Source organism: Ursus arctos, unplaced genomic scaffold (genome assembly GCF_023065955.2).
Source record: "Ursus arctos isolate Adak ecotype North America unplaced genomic scaffold, UrsArc2.0 scaffold_2, whole genome shotgun sequence".
In the NCBI taxonomy this organism is placed as follows: domain Eukaryota; kingdom Metazoa; phylum Chordata; class Mammalia; order Carnivora; family Ursidae; genus Ursus; species Ursus arctos.
The window spans coordinates 57,775,037-57,798,215 of NW_026622874.1; the positions used below are offsets into that span (position 1 = coordinate 57,775,037).

General features: G+C 44.1%; 1 protein-coding gene across 3 annotated transcripts in view; it reads right to left on the minus strand.

Annotated features, from left to right (window-relative positions):
• The window catches only part of PBX1 (PBX homeobox 1), a 281,408-nt gene that overhangs the window by 14,901 nt on the left and 243,328 nt on the right, over positions 1-23,179 (minus strand). Inside the window, exons 6-8 of one of the 3 annotated variants that reach the window (XM_044390687.3) lie at positions 23,119-23,167; positions 15,768-15,880; positions 14,302-14,391 (exon numbers count right to left, since the gene is read on the minus strand). In XM_044390687.3, the coding sequence (XP_044246622.1) occupies positions 14,302-14,391; positions 15,768-15,880; positions 23,119-23,167 (252 nt within the window). Of the gene's footprint in view, positions 1-14,301; positions 14,392-15,767; positions 15,881-23,007; positions 23,168-23,179 lie in introns of those variants that run through there. The other 2 variants (XM_026517255.4, XM_057315552.1) reach the window with 2 other exon arrangements.

Below are 23,179 nucleotides of genomic sequence, written 5' to 3' on the forward strand. Positions count from 1 at the left end.
CTACAGAAACAGACAGAATAAGACCTTTTCCCACACTGAGAAATAAGAGTTTTCTCTGTATTGTCTACATGTGGGCAAACTGTAGGATGGAGTAAACCTTACTGTATAAAAGTTCTCAGAAATCAGTAGGAAAAGAGGAACATTTCAAGAATACGTATAGAAGTCTAGCAAACACATGAAAAACGTTCAATCCCACTAGTAATCAAAGAGATACAAATTAAATTAAAATAAAAAAGAGAACCCATTTTATAGTTTGATAGTTGACAAAGATTAAAAATACTGCTAAGACACTATTCCTGAGAGTGAGGAAGTGGGAATGATCATGTTGCCAGAAGATACGTTTGCCCTACATCGCAAAAGCCTTAGTCTAGTTCATAGCCTTTAATCCAGCAATTTCATTTCTAGGAATTTATTCAAGGAAATAACAGAACACGTGCACTGAGTTTTCTGTACTATGATGTTTACCATAGTGTTTTTAATAATAGTAAAACAAACAACCCCCAAAACAAGAAAGCAGCTTGAGTATTCCACCGTGGAGACTGATTAAGTAAATTACGGACTTTCCCTATACCATGCTTCTGTGCGGTTATTAAAGTTATGTTTGAGAAGAATGTTTAATGATATGGAAAATATTCATAATATATTTTTGGTAAAATAAGTAGGTGACAAAATGATATGTTCGATATGATCATAGCTCTTCTACGCCCACACAAATCACACTTACACACAGAACGCTAGAAGGCTGGAGAGCAAAAAGTTAGCAGTAACTTCCTTCTGTGTGATTTCCCTGCATTCTGCACGTTTTCTATGTTAAATATTAATTTATAATCAGAAAATAAAAAGTAAATGTAGAATTTAGACAAAGCGTAGGCGGGAAAGTCCACATCTGATTTAGGTCTTTGTCTTGTGTGTTTGAAAGGTCGTGGCCAACCTCCAGAGCTCACTGGAAAACGATCCAGGGCAATCAATGGTCAAATACAGGTCTGAGGTCTTTCTTAGATGGAGGCAACTGAGACTCTAGAGAAGAGAAAGTTAGCAAATGATTTCCAAACTCTCTTCAAAATATACTACCTGCAAAGAATGTTAATCAGTTGTTTTTCCCTTGCCGCAAAAAAATAAGGTCAAAGACGGCGAAACACAGCAATCAGCTTAGATGAGATGCAGAGCTGCTGGAGAATCTCCTTTTTATTTTCCCTGCCCTCATGCCCAATGCAGTAACTGGGTAATAACAGATTCCAAGAAAATGCCTGCCGATCGAACGAGTGAATGAGGGAGTGAATGAACTCTAGATCGAGCTCAAGGCCACAGAGACAACATCTGCTCCAGGAAAACGTAGGGAAAGACAAGGAAGGGCAGCATTACTCATTGAGTATCTACACATAAAAGACTTAGGGTGTGAGTTGGTGAACATTGTAGGGTATGAGGAACAGAAGTTGGACGTAGAGGATGCATACCAAGCTGTGATAAATGGAAAGAAAAAGAAGAAGAAAAAATCCATTCTTTTGTGGGAGAGCCTCTCTGGACAATGTGTACATTTGCAGGGGTTCTAGGCAGGCAGAAAATCCAGCCAGAAGTCAGCTTGCTGGTTTAAAAATAAATTAGCAAAAAATAAAAGGAAAGGAAAGAAAAGAGTAAGCTCTTGACTACAGGTTCAAGTGGGCTCAGTCCAAAAAGCATGCATTAAGCACCTACTATGTACCAGGCCTGAACTAAAGGCTGAGATACAAAACTAGGGTCCTTCTGTTCAAAAACAAAGGGGCCTAGAAAGAAAGTAAAAACAACCAGAAAAGGACTCCTATTCCAACCCAGCGTGCTAGGTACTATGCAGGTGCAGTCTGCAGGGACTAGGAAGTACTTCTAGAAGACAATCCTGCAGTACATCTTATAAACCAGTGGGATTGTGAGATGCTTGCCATTACCATGGGTTCTGGGCTATGGATTCTATTGCTTAAGAATTTTAATCACCAGGAATTGCCTCTAGGAAAGGCCAAGCTCAGTAGGACAAGATGTGGAGAGAACCGACATGTACAGCACCAGAAGCTTCCAGAACCCATGGTCTAGATGCGAAGCACCAGGCTAGGTAGTTGGTGAACTTCAACAGCAAAAATCATCACACCAGACAAGGAATGCCAATGGATGTCTGCAGGTCTGTTTTGTTCACCTTTAATTTTATTGTTGTTCTCATGCCTGGTTTTACCCGCCTCTGAACGTTTTTTTTGTTTTTTGGACAGTTTTAAAACTGCCCCGATTGTTTTAAGAAACTTGAATTAAATAAGATAATGCATATAAAGTGCCTAGCACACGAGAAGTCAGTAAGTGTTAGTTATTAATACAATTATTAAATGTCATTTTAGCCTGTTAATTTTCTATCCTTATTGTGTTTTAATTGTTCTTTAATTTACTGCTTTATACCACTTCCTTATTTTATTACTACTTGATCTGTTTTATAATCTTTGTATGTTCTTAGCTGATGTTATTTATTTTACCCATTCACCCTAGCTTATTTTATGCTTTTACTCTTCTGTTTAGTAATTGTGTGTCCTAATTGCTTTTAACCTTCACTTTGCTGCTTTACACACAATTTCCTCATCCTCCTGCCATTCTTATCCTCCTTTTTGCTTCCTCGTAGTTCATTAGTATACTCTTTCTTCCAGATTCCATTTCTCTTCTCTCCCAGCTCTTTTTATCTAAAATGTTTATTATGGAAGTACAGTTGACACATTTCCTAGCTTTTTTATATTTAATATGTGTCACTCCTTTTTTTATATTTAGTTTTTAAAATTTTATTCATACTATATTATCCTTGCATTGTGTTACATTTACTCTTTTATTTAGTTTTTTAAAGATTTTATTTATTTATTTATTTATTTGAGAGAGATAGCAGGAGCATGCGAGCTGGAAGGAGAGAGAATCTTTTTTTTTTTTTTTTAAAGATTTTATTTTTATTTATTCGACAGAGATAGAGACAGCCAGCGAGAGAGGGAACACAAGCAGGGGGAGTGGGAGAGGAAGAAGCAGGCCCACAGCAGAAGAGCCTGATGTGGGGCTCGATCCCGGATCGCCGGGATCACGCCCTGAGCCGAAGGCAGATGCCCAACCGCTGTGCCACCCAGGCGCCCCTGAAGGAGAGAGAATCTGATGCAGACTTGGTGTTGAGTGAAGAGCCTCACGATGGTGAGATCGCAAGCTGAGCTGAAACCCCTGAAACCAAGCGTCGGCCACTTAACCTACTGAGTCACCCAGCTGCCCCATTACATTTAGTCTTTTAATGGACTAAAAATGCCAAGTGTTCAGTGTCAACAAAGAGGAGGGACCATCTCAGTAGAGGTCCTGCCCAGCGAAGCGAGGTGGTCCCTTCGGTTGGTCTGGGAGAAACTGTGACTTCTGTGGTTGATACCCCGCTTTCTTCAATTCTAACCTTCCCCCCCTAAAACCACTATTTCACATGGGTAAGCTATTAAGTAAATAAGCAAAATTCTCCTCTTCTTCCATTTTACTGTCCCCAAACTAAAAAAGATTTCTCTTGACTTCACACGGAGATCCCTCAGACAGCCTTGCTGTGTATTTTAACGAACCAACTAATTTCTCCATGAGGAGACACCAGATCTAAAATTCCTGCTCTCTCTCGTCTTATCACTGGGTCCTTGGCTAAGTTGGTCAACCAAACAGGACACAGCAGCGATGTTAGTGTAGGCTATATCCAGGGAAGGGCTTTCTATGTAATTTTTAGATTTAATTTTAAGAAGAGAACCCACTGGTCTTACGCATTGTATATGTCACCCCAAAAGGATACATAACGCAATAGTCATACGTGAGTTCTCACAGTTCTTTTCCCTATCGGCCAGGCTCTAAAATATTTATTATCAGGAAACATAACGGATCCTCTTAGTGTAAGGTTCTTACCAAGTCCCTTTACTTTAACACAAGAACTAGATGTTCAAGGCTCCCTCTGGACAAAGGGAGAGAACAGAGGCTTTGGAGTCAGACTTGGCTGGGTCCACATCGTGGCTCTATGCCTTTCTGCCTCTTTAATCTTGAGTAAACTACTTAATTTCTGAGTCTCTGTTTTTCTCATCCATAAAATGGGGAAGAGAGTGTTAATAAAAACATTGGAGTAGGGGACGCCTGGGTGGCTCAGTTAAGCGTCCAACTCTTGATTTCGGCTCAGGTCACAATCTCGTGGTCATGAGATCAAGCCCCACGTCAGGCTCCGTGTTCAGCAGGGAGTCTGCTGGAGATTCTCTCTCTCCCTCACCTGCTGCCCCTCCTGCTTGTGCACACTCTCTCTCAAATAAATCTTACCAAAAAAAGAAAAAAAAAAAAAAAAAAAAGAAAAAAACCCCAAACACTGGACTATATTAGGATACACGCTAAATGTCATGAGTTAGTGTTCTTAGTGTGGATACTGACAGAAGCTCAGGTTTGCCTCAGAACTTTCCACATGGAGTTATCTGTGCCTTTGTTCTCTTGCCCCTTGTAAAGGGCACGGTGTTCAGTAGTGACACTGGGGTCTCTCTCTGACTCCCAGCTCTGGCAGAGACGGGCCTGGCGCGTCTCTTCTTAGAACCTCTCCCTCTTCGATTATCCCCTTAGTCTAGGGGTTGGCTGAAGATGGGCTTGCACACTCCCATGACAGATCACTTCTCTAAGGAGGAACAAAGTATAATTTTGGATAGGTGTGTGGCTTTAAAAAATAATATGTTTATATAATTTGGGGGAGAGGCTTCAGAACTGGACTTTAAGCTAAAGGGGACTAGAGAAGAAAAGGGAGAAGACGAAGATGAAAGAGGGAGGATGTAATATCTTCTAAGTGACAAAAACCACTCTAATTTTTAAATATCATTAGTGTCTATTTTTATGTATTTCAAAAGTTCTTATTATGGCAAAGGGAACACAACTCCCTTTAACAGCAGTTATTTCAAGTCAGAACCGGAGGCCAGTGTAGAATAAAGCATCTGACTCACTACGCAACGGACTTTCTAGCAGTCTGGCTCTCAGATCGAGCGAGGGGGTGAGTGGCAGTGGGGGGTGGGGGGGACAACTGACTGCTTACAAAAGGACAGATTACTCTGTGGACAACTTTTTGCTCTGTCCTTCCTTTTCCTTCATTTTCATTTTTGTAAACTATGAGACGGGCAGACACAAGGAGGTGAAGGATAGTAAACTTTCCACAAGTGTATGACGTTGGTCAAAACTCAAGAAAACGTACACCTAACCATCCGTATGCTTAACTGCGTAAAATTTTACTTTGGAAGAGAAAGAAAACTGTGAGCAAATATTGAATACTAGTTAATGACACACATACCAGTAATGTTTATTCAGGTGACCCTGGACTGCTGTCAATGTACTTTTACATTTTACTTTGAAATGCATCAGGAAAGCAAGCTGGCTTGGCAAAGGACAGAAGGACGCAGATATGGGTAGACGTAGGACGAAATATGGATGCCAGAACGTAGGTGGTAGGCAGTGGTTTCACTGTGAAATTCTCCCAACTCTTCTATATGTTGGAAAAATTTTAAAATAAAACATTGGAAAAAAATTTTTAAGTAGTACCCTTCCTACAAAAAAAACCCCCAAAACCACATAATTCCTTGTTAGGTAAGCCCTAAGCAGCGTTTAAATGTGCTTCTCACTAGCACAGAGCTTCTCAAACCAAATGTGCTTAGAAATCACCAGGGGATCTGACTAAAGCACAGACTCGGATTTAACCGTCTCGGTGGGGCCTGCTCACAAGCTCCCAGGCAATGTGGATGAGGCTGATCCGCGGCCACGCTTGGACTAGGCTAGCAGGTCAGGGGGGAAGGAATAGCTAAGCCGTGGCTGCCAGCAAAGGCTCTGGGCACCTGGGAAATCTGAACCAGAGATGGGACCTCTTACAAGCTCCAAACGGTTTTTAGATGTAAAGAAAGGGGTCAAGATGAGTTCAAAGACATGTCCGGCTTAGGCTTGAAAATTATTAGCTTAGATGAATGAATGGCTGACAGCGTTGGCAATTACTGCAAATAGAACCACAATAATTGTGGCATTTATATATTTATATTTTAAACCTTCCTCCATATTCTTTCATGGTTTGAAGCATGCGATTATGCTAATCTCAGTTACCTTCCTGCACACAGTTAATTTTTAATAAAGAGTTCTCTTTACTTTAGGAAAGGCTGATTTAGGCAGAAAGCGTGTTTCTCTGTGGTCTGTGTTAGGAAGTTTGCTTGTTTTCACAGCATGGCCACAGCATCAGTGCGATCGTCCCATGTTTGGTGGCCCCTACATGGCTGGCAGGGCATCTAGAATGGCACTGTGCAACATGGCGGCCACTCACCGTGTGTGGCTCTTTAAATTCTAATTAACTCAAATTAGAAACAGTTACAAATTTGGTTTTTCAGTCACACTAGTCACATTTCAAGTGCTCAGCAGCCATGTGTGGCTAATGGTTAACTTATTGGCCAGGACTAAAATAGAACATTTCCATCAGTGTAAAAAGTTCTTTTGGACAGCATGCTTCTACAAGGAAAGACTAGTTTTTGGCACGGTTACTTGTAAAATTCCTAAAAGAACTGCAAATGTCAATCCATGTTTCTAAGTCATTCACATTTTTAGTTGATAGGAATAGGATTACATATGTAAATTCCTTTCACAATGGCCATTCCCAAAATTCTTTAAAAAATAATATTATTTTGGCTATATTGGGTGGTATAGGCCTTCTGTTTCCGAGAAGCAGGGATGGAATGAGATAACTCCCAGCCTTTCTAGCACTCTGTGGCTCTACCCAGTGCCAAACCATGTCCTACTGACATCTGTGTGACCCACGATGGATATTAGAAGGTCATCGAGAAACGTTTGTTTAATAAAGCATTTATTCATTTATTTACTTATCTGGTCAGCTGTTCCAGACTCAAATTGGTCCCGCCTTCTGTCTTATTTCTCAGTCAAACTGGAGAATAGAAACACTGTGTTTAGAGATATGGAAAAGAATTTCTCCCAACTCAGAGTCAGAGGTAAGTAGAGATTTTTTTTAAAGTACCAAATTTTAAAACAACAATTGGATTTTCTAAGACAGAGGTCTAACACGTTATCTGAAAACAAGCTAAGAACATGGAACTCCTTCCCAGAAGGCAAGAAGCCATCAGCAGAAATCGATGCCAACGTTTCCCACAATTAAATTCAGCTGATTTAATTAGCTTAATATTTACTGAGGTCTAGAGGGGCCGTGCCACTTTCAGGAGCAACTACAAGAACAAACTGCCCTTTTGAGGTTGTGAAATTTTTCTTCATAGAGCAGAAGGCGGGATCGACTTGAGTGTGGAACATCTGACCAGCTCCTCGCCCAAGGAGAGTGTGGCTGCAGGGCCAAACCCGGGCCCAGTGGGGCAGAGTGCTATAAAATACCAATCCCAGTGAGAACAGCATGATGTACTGTTGTCATCTCACAGATGGGACTCTTTTCAAGGAGACAAATTTCTCTTTAATTTATAGCTTTGAACTATTTCCCTACCTGTTGTAGTTTCCTGGAAATGGGAAAACATCAAGTTTCATAAGCAGAATATGATATCGGACAAGGCCATAGATATCTAGTTCAGTTGTCTTTTGAGAGTTCAGGAAACGGAGTCCTATTAATAATGGGAAAGTGATTTGTCCACTGTCACATGGGCAAAAAGTAGCAGAAATGGAATATGGATGTGTCTGCACACAGCCACACATGCACTATGAATGTGATCACACCTGGAGTGATTGCATCACTAGGTTTGAGATTAACCAAGTTCTTTGTGATCGTCTCTACAAAGGGATAAGGAGTCGTTACAGAAGGGTGTGTATTCTTGGAAGCCCACGGTATGGCTTTTTGTCGGGGGAGGAGGGTAGATTTCTCAAACTATTGCTGGTTGGTTTTGACTTCCTCTCTTCTGCTGTATAACTCACTTCCAGGTTTCCTCCTAAACTTCAGAGTTGATTGGCTCCCTTGTTTGAGTCTTCCAAGAACAGGGAACTTGATCGCAAAGTGCTGAATGAGACTGAAAACTGAAACAAGTGCTGATTGGCATCAGGATTTTACATCATCTCAGGTCCAGACTTTCCCTAACCTGATCTGGATATAAGAGGACATCGCCTCCTTCCCCAGGTCAAAAATACTACGGATGGCTGATTTATTGAACGGATGGATGGACGGGTGGATGGATGAATACATGAACACATGAACGCATGAGTGTATCAAGATGCCATTGGATGATGTGGCCTCATTTGTTTTTTGTACCTTGAAGGGCTTTCACGTGGCCGCTGGGGAAAAACAATGGATTACATAAGAAAGTATAGTATTGAGATTTTTTTTGCTTCTCCAACTATTGTGGGCTCAAATAAAATGCTTTTCTGTTCTCAGATGCTGAGCTGATATGGTATTAAGTTTTAAAAGCCCCATCAAGGAAGAAGCTTAAGGGGCTTCCTTCACTCCCTTTTGACTCTGCCATAAAGGAAAGCCAGTCTGGAAGCTTCTGGGAGGCAAGAGTCTGTCTACATCATTCCTGCCATCTTCAAACCCTCCAGATTTGGTTCACCATGTTCAGACCTGTCGATTCTCATCACTCCCTCTACCCCTCCAGCCTGGGACTGTTCACAATTCCCCAGCCGCAGCGTTGGGAGGCACTGGAAGGCAGCTAACTGGGGAGCAGATCTGGACATATTTTCATACCTTCGAATTTTGAATTCCACTTGGCAAAATAGAAGAATTAAAACTTCATATAATTAAAATGTGCTTTTAAAGATTTGCATATGAATTTTAATTATCACTCTAACTTCCCAATCCTACAATTCCACATGTGGCAACATCTTATTAATATATACTTGAAGTAGAAGGAGGTCTCTCAGAAGTAGTTAAGAAAAAATTAAAACGATGGCACACGGCCAAGTATTACCAAGTCACCCTTCTGATATCCAAGCACCTGCAATGTGTTCACGTGAACAGGATGTTATTTTCGTCTTAATGATTTATATGTTATTTTTTTCTTAATAAATGTCCTTTTTTCCCCTAACATGGGAGAAAAGCAAACCAAACAAAAAAGCAAACCAAACAAAAAAAGCAAACCAAAACAAAAATACGGATGCTATGGCTTACAAAGCTAAAAGTTTCATCTCTATTTTTCCCCTCCTATAATTATCACAGAGCAAAACTGATGAGATGCTTTGGTCAGAAACTGACGTTCATGGCACTCTGCCTTTTCACAGAACACTAACACTTTATTTCCATCTTTGCTAAAACTCTTGAATAAGAAACATCTTATAGGGGTTTCTATTTATGTTTAAGATTGGCTGGAGCAAACGCACTCCCTCAACTCACATTTGAAAATAATTAAAAATAAAGTGTTTGCCCCTGAAGAATCATGCTTTCTGCTACCACGTATCTCTGAGAATTCAAAGGGAAAGGTTGGTGTAATGAAAGCTCTTCCTCCTTCCCATTTAGGACCTCAAGATACAATTGGAGGGGGAAGCAATGGGGTAGACTAGAAGGAATCCCAGAGGCTACGTCTCCCAGAAGAGTTCTCTGGGGAGCACAGTCTACGATTGAGTCTGACGTCCCTGGAGCTGACGGTGAGAATCAAAGATGGTACTTGTAGATTTCTAGATCTAGATTGCGATCTCTAGATCTCCACTCTAGAACTATCCAGCTGAAAGGGAACTTAGAGCTTGCTTCTCTGGTAAATTTTATAGATGACGCAAAAATACAGAGGTGATGCCATTTATCAAAAGAAAAGGCACGGGAAGGAATTAAGTTTCCCAATTTCTAGTTCCCTCTACCTCCCATAAGCTTGTCCATGGAGGTTCCAGTCCCACATCTGGTGGAGACAATGTTATACGGCTACATGGATGGTATCCCACAAACAGGTGTGGACACAGGGATTCTTTCAGGACAGGAGGAGTTCCGCAGAATTCAAAGGGATCATCCTCTCGGCAATATTAGCACTATATAACTTCATGTATCTAATGCTGATTTGAATCGGATTCTCGGAGAATCTGCACCAGCCAAAAAGCTTATTAACTTTTTATAAAAAGGAAGACTTGGGACACCTGGGTGACTCAGTCAGTTGAGTGTCCAACTCTTGGTTTGGGCTCAGGTCATGATCTTGGGGTCAAGGGATCAAGCCCCGTGTTGGACTCCATGCTCAGTAGGGTCTGTTTGGGATTTTCTCTCTCTCTCCTTCCTCCTCTGCCTCTCCCCCCCGCCCCACCACTCTCTCTCTCTGTCATAAATAAATACATAAAATCTTTTATAAAAAGAAAGACTTAAACTTTTTGGATTAGAAACACGATGTATTTGTGCGTTCGTAAAGCATTTAAAATAAAAATCATTTCCAGATACTTTACTGTTATATAAGATGTGGCTATTGGTTACTAAATAAATACACTTTCTAAATTCAGTGGCGACTTGTCTTCTCCTACCTGATTTTTTCATCAGTCAACATGTTCTGAGCAACTAATACAGGCATTTAGGAAATATTTAGGAAATATACGGGTGTGGAAGACATGAAGACCAATTAAGTCTGTCCATGTATCTGTAATGCAAGGGAAGTGTATGCGTGACAAAGCAGAGAGAAGCAGGGAAGAAGGGTATGGGAGGATAATCCGGGCAGCCAGGAGGAACTGGCTGTGGGAGCAAAAATATGATTTTGAGAGTGGGGAGGCATGGGGAAGGTGGCACAGGAATGAAGGACATTTACGTACATGGCAGCCAGGTGCAACCATAAGGGGGATGTGCGCAACCAGGTAAGGATGAACTGACCGTGTTGCCTGGCACCCAAAATTTACCTGGATGTCAGGAGGGTGAGGTGGAAGGGCAGGTAGATCAGGACCAGGGTGTGGGAGACTCTGAGCATCAAACTTGGGGTTTGAGCTTGCTTAGACAGGCAACAGACAGATTCTGGTGACTTCTGGGCAAGGAATGCCTGAATTCAGAGGGTGTGTGCAGGAGAAAGGAGACACTGGTCAGTAACAGTAATGAGAAAATGATCACAATGGCCAAGCCGAGGAACTATTCCAGAAGGAGGACAGTGGCAGTGAGAAAGGAAAGAGGAGAAAGAACACGAGAGCTGAGTGATCTAGGTCCGTCTGATTGACAGAGAAGTGGAATAACCACCCCCCCCCCCCCGCCGCCATTACTCAGAGCCACTCTAGCCTGGTAAGTACTGCCCATTGTCATCTGAGAGCACAAAGGACTTACGGATGTGTAATGTAACACTCGCCGTCGTTAAGGAAGGGGGTGTTTAAGACTTGCACAACTCTACACTCTTGTCGAAAGCATATCTTTCCATCAGAAGAGAAAAAAGTGACAACCGTGTCCTAACCAATGCTCACTAGGAACTGCCGACTGTGAAACCCGCTCACACAGAGGAGAAAAAAGGTCGAATTAGAAAGTTACCGCTCATAACATTTCATACTGTATATTTCATACTGGAACCACTTCCGCTTTGCCAATCTCTTGCCTACTTATTTTCTCATTTTCCCTAAGAGCAGCCCTTGAGGTTCTGAGGGTGGGAATTACTGGCCCCGTTTTATGGAAGAGAGGTACGATGCCTGCCCAGGGACACACGAGAGTGACCCGGACCAGAGTCTCCCAGCCCTTCCTGACCTTCCATGCCTTCACCACGTGGGCTCAGTGAAAGGCAAGTAAGTGGTCTGAACTTTCTGGGATTTAAAATAGACACTGGTTGGATAAGATATGGGTGCTATGAAAACTCAGCCAGGGGAGCAGATAAAGGCTGCCCAGAAAATGTCCTCCACCAAGTGAAACACAATCCAGAGTCCAGCTGGGAATTCCATTGCTGCCTTGGGTTTAGGAACTGTTTATTTTTATTTCTTGGCTCAAACTTTTCATTCCTGCCCTTGTCTCTTCTCGTCTCCCTCCTTCCCTCTCTCTTTCTTCTTCTGGCAGCCACAGCCCCACTCCACACATGCACACGAGTCCGCGTCGAACACCACTGTCTAAAAACACAGCTCGCTCTAACAAGCTTCGTCTCCTGCAGGTGGCACAATTTAAAAATTTAAAATGGACACTCAAGGAACATATCACACCACGATCAGCCTTTGAATCATTTACCCTGCTCATTAAAGACCCAGAAATAAAATAAACACAGTTCCCAGGGAAGAAAAAAATGAACACACAATGAGAGACTCTTTCGAGTGGCATTTTCAAGCCCAGTTTCTGTGGTAAGCTTATGTAAACAGACATAACTGTCTGCACATGTCTGGTTACACTCTTTCAGAAATGGTTCCCAGTCCACCCGATAGCATCAGAGCGGTCAGTGTTGACCCCCCCAGAGTCTGAGTCCACCATCTTCTGCACTACCCAGTTAGGAAGAAGGATGTCACAGCACCCACTCGCATAGACCTTCTGCAGCTAATGTTCTCATCCCCTCACTCTGGTACTTTCCTCATGTTCCTGTTTTCCACTCATACAGAGCAAAGCTTCTTCTGGAAAAATCTCTTGAGATAGAAGATGTATCTCAAAAAGATTCAAAAACTCATAAATGCATATGTGCTTGACACCCCCCCCCCCCACCCAAACACACACAGACAAGCACAGAGCAACCTCATTCGTCCGGGTCCGTTTTTGAGAACATACTTCTCCACCACAGTATCTTGTGTTTTTCTAAGCAGGTTTCCAGCAAGTTAGCCATTAACATGATAATTATAATTAGCATAAGCACAAGAAGAGAAGAATGCCTCTGCTCTGGAAATCCTTTCTGGAAAAGTGACATGATTGCACAGAGTACAGTCAACAGGGTCAGCTCTGACCTCCTCCGTCTCCTGCCAGAGAGGGATTTGATAAATAGCACACAAATTCAGAGGGGATTCTGCCTAAAGAAGGTAGAAAATAAGGCGCTCCTAATTGGCCGGGGCCTTAAAAAGTCACCAAGACACTTATGACCTGGTACTTGACTCTCTTCTCCGACATCCTGACCGAGTAGCTAGTACGCCATGTTTGAGAGAGCTACGCCATGTTTGAACGCTCTAATGACGGGAAATTCTTGACTTCCAGAGGCAGCCAATCCCTTCTCTGGACAGCTCTGACTGGGAGAAAGGCCCATCAAAGGTCGAAGGGAGGCATGTTTCTCTGAATCTTCTAGTTAGTGCTCCTGTCCTTGCCCCGTTTAGATCACTCATGACGAAGCCAATCTTTCTCACAAATAATATGTCTAAAACTATTAAATATACCACCCACATTTTCTCTTTTATGGGCTAAGAATTCCTGATTCTTCCAACCATTCCTTGTGATGAACCTGTTGGTATTCTTGTTGATTCCTTCCGGTCTTGCCTTAGTCATGTCTGATTTGACCAATGCAGGGTCGAAGGAGCCCTCGCCTCCCCCGCTGCAGACACTATACGTCAGTTAGCATAGACTAGGAGGACATTAACACATCATGCCTACCTTTCCTTCTTCCCATCCCCAATTCATTTGAATCATAACACCAGAAACAAACAACAACAACAACAACAAAAATCTTCACCGTCCATCAACCATAGTTTTCTTCGATAGTTCTGAGCCGATGGTTCTACTGGAGCCTCCTGCGACCTCTAAAAGCCCAGGAAATGACCCCTGATCTAAAAAACAGCCTCCTTTTCCAGGCTGCCTCTTGCCCTCGTTTGCTGTCACCGCTGCTGAGATAGCGGACGATTGATCTGAGAAATCAAGTTGGATTGCTGTCCCAAATCTACATTCGGTTCTCCTTGTGTCTGTCTGATCGATTTCACTCTGTGCGACACAGCTTGTCGCTATGAATTTTCATGCTAGTCAGAAGCCGCCAGCGCGCCCAAGAACGAGGAGAGGATGGTCCGTGCGCCCCCCCCCCCCAGCCCTTCCACATCCCCAGCCTCTGTGTTCATTTCTTCCTTGTTTTCGTCCTCAGACAGATGGGAGAAAGGTGCTTTTTCAGACCACAGACCTGGATGCAGTGGATTTTGGCTACTGGTTTTCCTGCCCAGGGTCCCCAGGCCCCAGCTTGTGGCGACATTTCCTACCACTGCTGTGCTAGGTGTCACCTGTTTAGCGGCTCCTCTCCGCTGGACGCGAGTGGCCGCAGGTGCTATGCGGACACTGATTGGGTGTGACAGCCCTCGACGCCAGCTGCCTGCGTGAAGCCTGCCCGGTCGCCACTTTTTGTGCGGGGAGAACGCTGCCGATGGCGTGGCCGATACGGAAACGAGAAACTAGGTGACCGTAAAGCTAAGAGAAGTCCTACTAAGTGGCATTCCGAGCCCTATGGCTTTGAAATAATTGGTTATGATAGAATAAAAACAAAGGGTGGGGGAGCCTTGTTTTCTTACACTGATGCCCTGCGGACTGTACATCTGACTGGCTGCGAGTCCGTCACTGTATCCTCCTGTCTGGCTGATAACATGGCGAAGGGTATCCACCTAAACAGATGAACAACAACAGAGAGGAGATTAGTCAGGGAGAGGCAGGGGAAGGCGGGCAGAGCATCATCACGCAGGCTACCATGCAGGCGGGCCACATTCACACAGTCCTGGCCGAGGCAGCCTTCCCGGGAGGGTCCGCCAGGAGGAGGCCGGCCTCTCTCTCTGCCACATCGGGTTTCCTTTCTGAGCTCAGTCAGCAAGACGGTAACACGGTCAACGAGAGCTGGGATTCCCACCACTGAAACTAACCCCCAGCGCTGCAGGAGACGGCGGGGACTGGGTGACGGGGAGCGGTGAGGGGGGACAGAGTGAAGATCCCCCTCCGTGGCTGCTCCTCCACTGGGAGCATGCAGAAGTCCAACTCCGTCTGGAGGGGGCCTGCGCAGCCGCCTCACAGAGAGAGCGGAACGTGACTAACCCTGTCCTTTCCAGGGCTCAGATGACGGCCAGCTGTAGGGTCGCTCGACCGGTCTGACCACGGCTCCTCATCCCTGTCCCTAGGTGTTTCCTGTGTCACTGGCCAGTGGTCTCCTCCAGGCGTGAGGTGCTTCCTGTTCCGTATGCGGGGTGGGAGAGCGGGCTAACGGGGCTCAGAACTTCCCTAGCCATTCTGACCCAGAGCACTCGACTTCACCCTCTCACGGCAGGCTCTGTGCTGAGACAGTGGGATGGCTCCCTGAGACGTGGTAAAGGCAGGCTGTTCGCTAATGGGCCCCGAGGGTTTACACCACACAACCTGAGTTTTGCTTCCCAACATGGGCTCTGACTCATGACCAGAAACCCAAGTCCCTTGACCTCAAGGATGATTGAGAAGATGAGTTTAGTCAACGTGGCCTGGTGTTTTTAAAGCTTGAAACGGAAACAGGAGATACAAAGGTATTTGCCTACCTATCAATTACCTCCTTATTTGGCAAATATGGAGTGTGGGAAACCCACAAACAAGAGGGAGACCCGCAACGTGAGACAAGGGACTGAACTCCTCTCCTTTCCCTTCAGCGAAGGAAGAATATGCTGGTTCCACGTGCCTGATGGGCCTTGGTCCCCTCGCCTGTGCTTGCTCCTCTCCTGCTTTCCCAGTGTGGCTGACAAGCCAGAGCCAAATGCATTCACAAAGTGGGGACGAGGTTCCCCAAGACCATGGTTATCTCTGTTTTGGTTTGGTTTTGTCGTTGGCAAGATTTTGTTTCTACATTTCCCTCTCTCTCTCCCCCTTTCTCTCTCCTCCTCCTCTCTCTCTCTCTCTCTCCCCCTCTCTCACCCTCTCCCTCGCTCTCTCTTCCTCTCTCTCTGGACAGAACTCGTAAGTGCCAATACGACCGAGGGCTCTTGGACTCCAATGCATTCACCTGGTGGCACATTGGCTGGGTCCCTACCTGTGACTGCACGTTGGCTCCAACCTGGGCCCCTTGGTAAGAGTCCCCATTGAGTGACTGCACGCCCATGAACAAATCTCCAGAGTTTGACATGTTAAAAGAACTGGAAGAACCTGGAAAGGAAAGAGTGAGGCACCTGAATCACAGAAAGGAAAAGGCTCAACCCCTGCCACTAACAGCCAAGAGGGAGAAGGACATGCAAGGCGACCCCCCAATCAACACTAAAATGAAAATAACATCAACAGAGTCTGGTTAGTAGCATGAAGAACAGAGCAAGCAATAAAGCGTGTGCATCGTTCATGTTATGGGAAGCCACATCTTCCTGCAAGTTGCCAATAGGACTGTGTCCCCTTAACAACCTCAAGCTGGGAAAGGGAATATTTATTTGCATGTAATCTTCTCAACTCAGTCTATTTGAATTGGAAATGGTCTCCAGGACCTCTCTTTCATGCCTGTAAAATTCTAGGGGTTGCCAGGGGACCACAAACTAAAGAATATGGGCTGGTCAATGGTACTTCCCCCACCATGATGGAGCACACGAGCTATTTGGCTGGTTTCCAAATATGCTATTGCCAACCCATCTGCCATCACATGGGAAGCAGCCCTGGTGAGGGAGCGTGGGGAGTGCACGAAGGCAGTGCCACACATTAGGGCTGGCCCTGGGATGGGAGTCCACCGACATTCCTGATCTCTAGAAAGAAGGTGAAGCTCCTTGCTGGGTGGCAAGCAGCCCAAGAGAGCCTCAAGGACTGCAAGAAGATGTGAGAATGGTGACTTCTTCCATTGCCACCTGCTATTGTAGAGGAACGTGAAACAGAATATTGGGCCGGGAATTCCGAAGCATGCATGAAATATGAAATGCTAATGATAACACTTATGATAATAATAAAAGTGGGGGCCTCAAGAAGAGCAGTCAACCATCTGCTTTCACCTCCCAGAGAAGAAGCCTTCTCCAGCATAGTTAGTCTTCAGGCAGCACCCGGGCTGCACTGCGGTAAACCCAGCCCACCCTCAGCCTCAACACAGGGGCGTGGAGAAGCTTCTTATTCTGAAGTCATCGTGCAGCTTAGCGCATTAGGAAAGAAAGCTCAACGTGCAAGGTTTGGTTAAAACATGACGTTAGCCTAGAAAAGGAGAGACCTTAGGGACCCAGGTCAGTTCCACTCTATCTCCAACTCTGTCTTGCTCAAATTGGGCTCTTGTCCTCACATTTTGACAGCCATCATCCGTGTGGGATCGCCCAGCAATGATGCCCCAGCTCTGACACTTTCTTATCTCCTAAGATAGGGATTTGCGCTCTCCTAGAGGGCTGTATCCTGGAGCTCAAGAGAAGGCTTTTCCTGTGCCGTACAAGAATCACTTTTCCTGTGCCGTACAAGAATCACTTAACTAGCAATGAATTCTGCGCTCTGCCACTCTGCTCCATGCTGAACTGCTCATAGGAGCCTCATACTTGCAAGGAGGGAGCCATCTTGAAGAACCAGTTGGTTCACTTGGGGAGACCCTCAAGGTAGGAAACTTCTCTGTTTTTCTTTGTTTTGGGGATGTCCAGCCACATGCAAGAACTAGCTAGATCTACTGCTATGTAAGCTGATCCTCCACTCTCTCCTGTCATGGGAAGAACGGAACACTTTCTTTGGGGGGTGGAGGGAGAATCGAACACCATCCGGAGGACTACGACGTCTCCATAGCTCCACAATATGTCCTATCTCGTTGGGTACACATTTCTCCATTTAGCTTATCTGCACGGAAGTAGAAAATGGGGGTCTTGAGCAAAAGAGGCACAAGGTCTGACCAGGCAGGGCAGCTATTCCTGGAAGTTTCTTCCAGGAATGTGGTGCCACTCTCCCCAACGTGTGGCTGAAGCAGAGTGTGGCACAGATCACAGATTCCCATGTTGAGAGACATAATTCCCCGGGCTGCATGTCCTACCTACATCCTTCTCAAACCTTTCTTTTAATTAGAGCTAGAACCGAAATAGTAAGAGCCATTCCATCATCACTGTTACGACACACGCTCACATTTAGATGGCATCAGAACCAGGAACGGTCAGCTCCAGGACCCCAAATTATAACTGTTTATATGATATCAGAATGTTTTGCCCCCTGAGAGTGTTCAGTTTGATGCCCAGATACTTTCTTTCTCCCCCAGTCAAATACCATGTAATAAACCCACACTCCTCATGCCCGGCCGATGGCTTATTGGAAATGAGCACACAGACTGAGAAACGGGAGAAACCCCAAAGGCTGCGCTGGTGCCAAGCAACATGGCGTCCACGGACCTGTGAAGGTGTGGGATGTGCCACTTACCAGGTACACACTGCAATTGACACAGATGATTCAAAAAATATACGTGCACAGCTAAATTGTAAATATGTCTGCTGCCTACTGAACATAGAGATAAATATGCGCATATCAATGGCCTCCATGTACAAATGCATTTGAATCAGACTAATTGCAGGAATCGTCCCTGGGCTCTTGCCTCTGCAGTTCTGGCATTTTGTTGTCTCTGCACAGCCATGTACTACACGACCACGGCTTCTGACGCTCTGGTAAGTATCTAGAGGCAGGGATGGCTCTGAGAAGAGGCCGGGGCCACTAACGCCACAAGAATGCAGACAAAAGCCCACACAAAACTCGAAATGAGGAGAAGACATGTTCTTCAGTGGGCACTGGAGGGGAGCAAAAAACTTATCACAGAATGGACAACTTCCTGAGAAGGACGGACTTCCTTGACAAAGATCGAACAGGCTGTCTTGGAGTTGCCTGGAAGTCTTAAAGAACTCACGTGGAATGACTCGGCTTGCGGAGAAGGTCCGGCAAGACCCTCAGTGGCAGGTGGCTGGAAAGTCATCAGCAATTATCAGAAGCACATTTTAAGATGTGCTCGCCAGTGAAAAGGTTCTGAGTTTGGAGTGGGAGGGGAGGCACGTGGCCCGCTGAAGCTGTCACCCAGACATCTGGGCACGTACGGAGCTAAATCTGCATTCCACTAGGCAGACAGGAAATAATGGATCACCTATGGATTCTAATGCACTGGCTCAGGCAAATAGGACGATGTGGAGACGTGTTAACATCCATTTTCGCATGACCATTTCCTGAAGGCTGCATTTCTACTCTAAAGAGTCTTTAGGAGACTTCAATTTGTTCCGGGAAAAAAAAAAAAAAAAAACAACAATTCACTTTATCATCCCAAAAAACCCAGAATATTAATGATAAAATCTAAACTTAGAGCAAGGTTTCTGGACATTGGCATTACTGACATTTGGGGCTGGAAAAAGGCTCGTGGTGGAGGAATGTTCTATGTACTGTTGGATGATGGTCAGCCACATCCCTGGCCTCTAGGCCAGTGGTACCTGCCTCCCAAAACCCTGACGACCAAACGTCTGCAAACACTACCGAAGGTCCCCTGAGGTACAAGTTCACCCTGCTGAGAACCAATGACGCAGAATAAGAGAGGCTTTCCTTTTTCTTACTGAGGAGCTTGAGGTGTTGAAAAGTACTGGCTTGTTATTCCTCATAGCACTTTTATGAAGCAGATGTATGACAAGTATTGCCCTCATTCTGCAGTTTTGAAATCAAGGCTCCTGAGAGATTAGATGGCAGCCGATCAGACTGGACTCGACATCATTTGAAGCTCAAAAGATGGAGCCTCTTTGCTAGACACCACTTTGTTATGCCCCAGGCTTGCTTCTCTAGTGTCCATGATTATTCCCCTTCCAAACTCCAAAAACCATTGTTACTTCCTACCCGGGACAGGACACAAGAGAGAAAGGCTGTCTGGTTTGATGGGAAACCCCTTGAGAAGGTGAACGTGGCAAGGTTCTAGAGTTGCAACTCCGGCAGGCTGTGTTTTCGTTTTCTACTCAGAAATTAAGGGAAGAAAGAACACAGCAGAAAACATCAATGGGATACATTCTTTCACTTGGTTTGAAAAAAAAAATTCTAAGAGTTCCTATGGATTTACTAAGTGTCAGCCAACCTCCCTGGATCTGTTACCTCCTCTCTCACTGTGCGTATTATATACATACACTTCTCCTAGGAAGCCAGAATCGAGGGGTTTTAATACGATCATCTTCCCTCAATCCAGAAAAACACCAAACCTTCTATTAGGGGTGTAACAAACATGGACAAGGGCTTGCTTGTCAGACCAAGAACTAAATGGTGCCAGACCAAGAACTTCCACGGCCGAGCCTGCCCACGTCCTTGACACACACACACAGAGCCAGCAAAACAAGATTCACATCGGGGGAGGGTGTCCTGAGCCTCAATAAGCCTGGGATTGCTTCGCTAATCACAGAATCAATCAAATATCAACGCTGATGCTGGGCCACGGCAAACATCTGCGAGGCACAGGCCAATTTCTTCCTTCTTGGATGCTAACATGTTCTCCAGAAGATAACCCGACCTTCAAAAGGGGCCCCATTTTTCTGAGATCTTATTCTTGCTTTTCTAATCTCATCAAAAACAGAAATGAGAACGTGTCCCTCTAGGTGACTGCAGAAGTATGGACCCAAGGTTGTAACTATTGCTTCAAAGGGTCCCCATTTTTGCCTTTTTTTTTTCTTGAAAACTTAATTTTCTTGTCTTCCTTCTATTCTTCCTCTTCGTTCCAGCCATTCTGCCTGACTCCGCTGGTGTCAGATGCGAAGCATGCCAAGTATCTCTCTACATGCTGGCTCAACCTCCACGGGTCCTCGCCCAAAGTGATTTTAATGAATTATGCTTAAGGAAATAGGAGATCAGGCATGTATCAACAAACAGGAATATTCAGAAGTAACCCAAATAAAGACACCGATGCACGGCTTGTCCACACAAAAGCCTCTAGAGGGAAAATGTACTTGCCAAGTATCCTCTTTGCAGTAGAAATGAGTATGTATATTTAATAAAGTTTCTGGGGGGGGGGGGCAAAAAAAACCCTGCTTCAATATTAAGTATATAAAAAATTCCCAGGTTCCCATACTCCAGACTTCAAACTCAGCCAAAATATATTTTCACATATTAACCTCTTATTTAAAACTTGCATCTATTTCAATGATCCTTTATCCTTTGGAATTATCGAGGAGCTAGTATCCAACATCATAAGCACCCTATGTGAAAAGTCTGAACACTTTAAAGTTCTCACTGTATCTGTGCAATGTTTTGGGTTGCGATAAGAGCAAAGAAAAATATGAAAAGCTCATGTATAACTTTTCCTATTAAAACGTTGATGAATGAAAATCCCACGCTACTGCACATATACAATAGTACTTTCTTCTGTCTCTACTGTTAAAAAAAAAAAAAAGCACTACAAAAGGGTTCCTCTGCATATTATTTCCAACAACTTGGGCACAACTGGAGGGCTTAGCTCAAATTTTCCATAATAATTTACTTTGTGCTTAGAATAGTCATCTAAGTTTAAGCTAGCAGAAAAATTCTTTAGAAAACTGTAATCATTGACTGACATTCCAAGAGAGCCAACATAATTCTTAAACACAGAGTGGGGGGTTAAAATGCTTACTTTTCTCTTTTTAAGTGCTTTAGAAAAGAATAAAAGTTACGGCGTTAGTCATGAAGGGAGTCCACAGGGCCCTTCTAGGGACGAGTCATAAATCATGCTTAACCATCTGCAATGCAGATATATCAGGGACAGGAAAAAGTCATTTTGATATCTGTTTTGCATTATGATAACCTTTGCAGGAGTGGTGAGTGTGTTTCTGCTAATGTTGACAGGACTGTGCTTCTTCCAGAGACCAGTGAATATGTCTGCCTAGCAGTGCGATTCAATGAGTGTTGCCGGCCGGAGTCTGAAAGGCTTAATAGTTGACCAGATGGGGAAGAAGGAAACTCTCTGGTTACTGAACCTCTTAGCTTTGATCCATTGTCAATCACGCCATGAGGGGAAGAGAAGGAAATACACACGGACCAAAAATAAATAAGCTCCTTAGAGTTATCAGACCTGGTGTGCTGGGAAAGATATAACTAGATTGAATTCTACCCTGTCTTACCATGTCCACACTTACAAAAGCCCAGGCCACTCTTCATGCATGATTCCATTTAAACAAAAGAAGGCTGTGGTGGTACAGCCCAGTGATTTGGAGAACCTTCTAACAAATTAGGGCATCTAGAAGCTCAGAGATGTTAGCATGTGGAGCCAGTAACAGTCCACCATAAGGTAGAAAGAGAATTTATTTTAGTCAACAAACAAGCTTCGGGGTCAAAGACACTGCCCAGAAATGTTGGAAATTAGATTTTTAACCATCTTATGGTCAAACACAGTTAAATTTGAGACCCTTCAAGCGGGAGGCATCGATTTTCTTAGATGTGCATCCCAGCACCGAAGTCAATGCAGCTGGTTCCTGATGGGGGCAAATATCACATAATCTGAGACCAAGATGATTTAGTAAGGAAGTATTTCTGGGTTTCCCTTACAAAAAAACCAAAAAAGTACCAACATGCCTTCCACAGCATACAAACACTAAGGTTATATTTTATGTATTATTGATTATGTGCTTTTTTTCATGTGTGGAAATTCCGAACAGGCGGTACAAGGCAAACCCCAAAATATATTATGTTAGCCTAAACTCTGAAGTTAGTGATACAATGCACATCCATTAAAAGAAAACCAGGGGCATAGCACATGACTAATATTATGACAGGGAAACTGGAATCTGGATAATTTGAATTAATGACTGGCAATTTTCTTTGTCGTTTACGTAAAGAAACCAACAAAATACAACGGTAAAGAAAAACAACTCTAAACAATATATAGCAGTAATCCCGGTGTGGCTTTGCAGACCAGAGCATTATAATGAGGACTATTCCTGCAGAGAATGTATGCTAGTAGGTCATCCGAACACTATGTGATGGGAACAGCAAAACAGACAAGGATAAAAACTTTATATGAACGAGACTAAATGCCAGAGCCCTCAAGGTACTATGTCCAAGTATTAGATCTAGCTCATTGTCATCTTTGAAAGGAGAATGTGAAAGTCTTCTCATCGAAACCAACCAATTTAGGTCTGTCCAACTTAAACAGACATGTGAGCGCAAACCTCCAGACAAGCCCATCTTATAAACAGTAAAACACGCTGGTCTTTGGAAATGAAAGGAAAAACCCAAAGTGGCATCAACAACAAAAAGGACAATCAAATACATAAGTCAACCAACCAGAAACCTAAAGAATGGAAGGAAAACCCCAAGGTAGGAAAAGCAAGTATAAAAATGGAGCATGATCCCCCCAAATCAAAGAAAAAACTAACCAGCTGAGTTAGGAGTCGAGGGTGAGTTAGCTTGGCTTCCATGGGCTGACACATTGGTAGCAGTGACAGCCGTTTTGGCAGCATAAATATTGGCTTCCTCTTGAAATTTACCTATGTTCTTCTTGTACCGGATTCGCTTATTTCCAAACCAGTTTGATACCTAGAGCGGTTT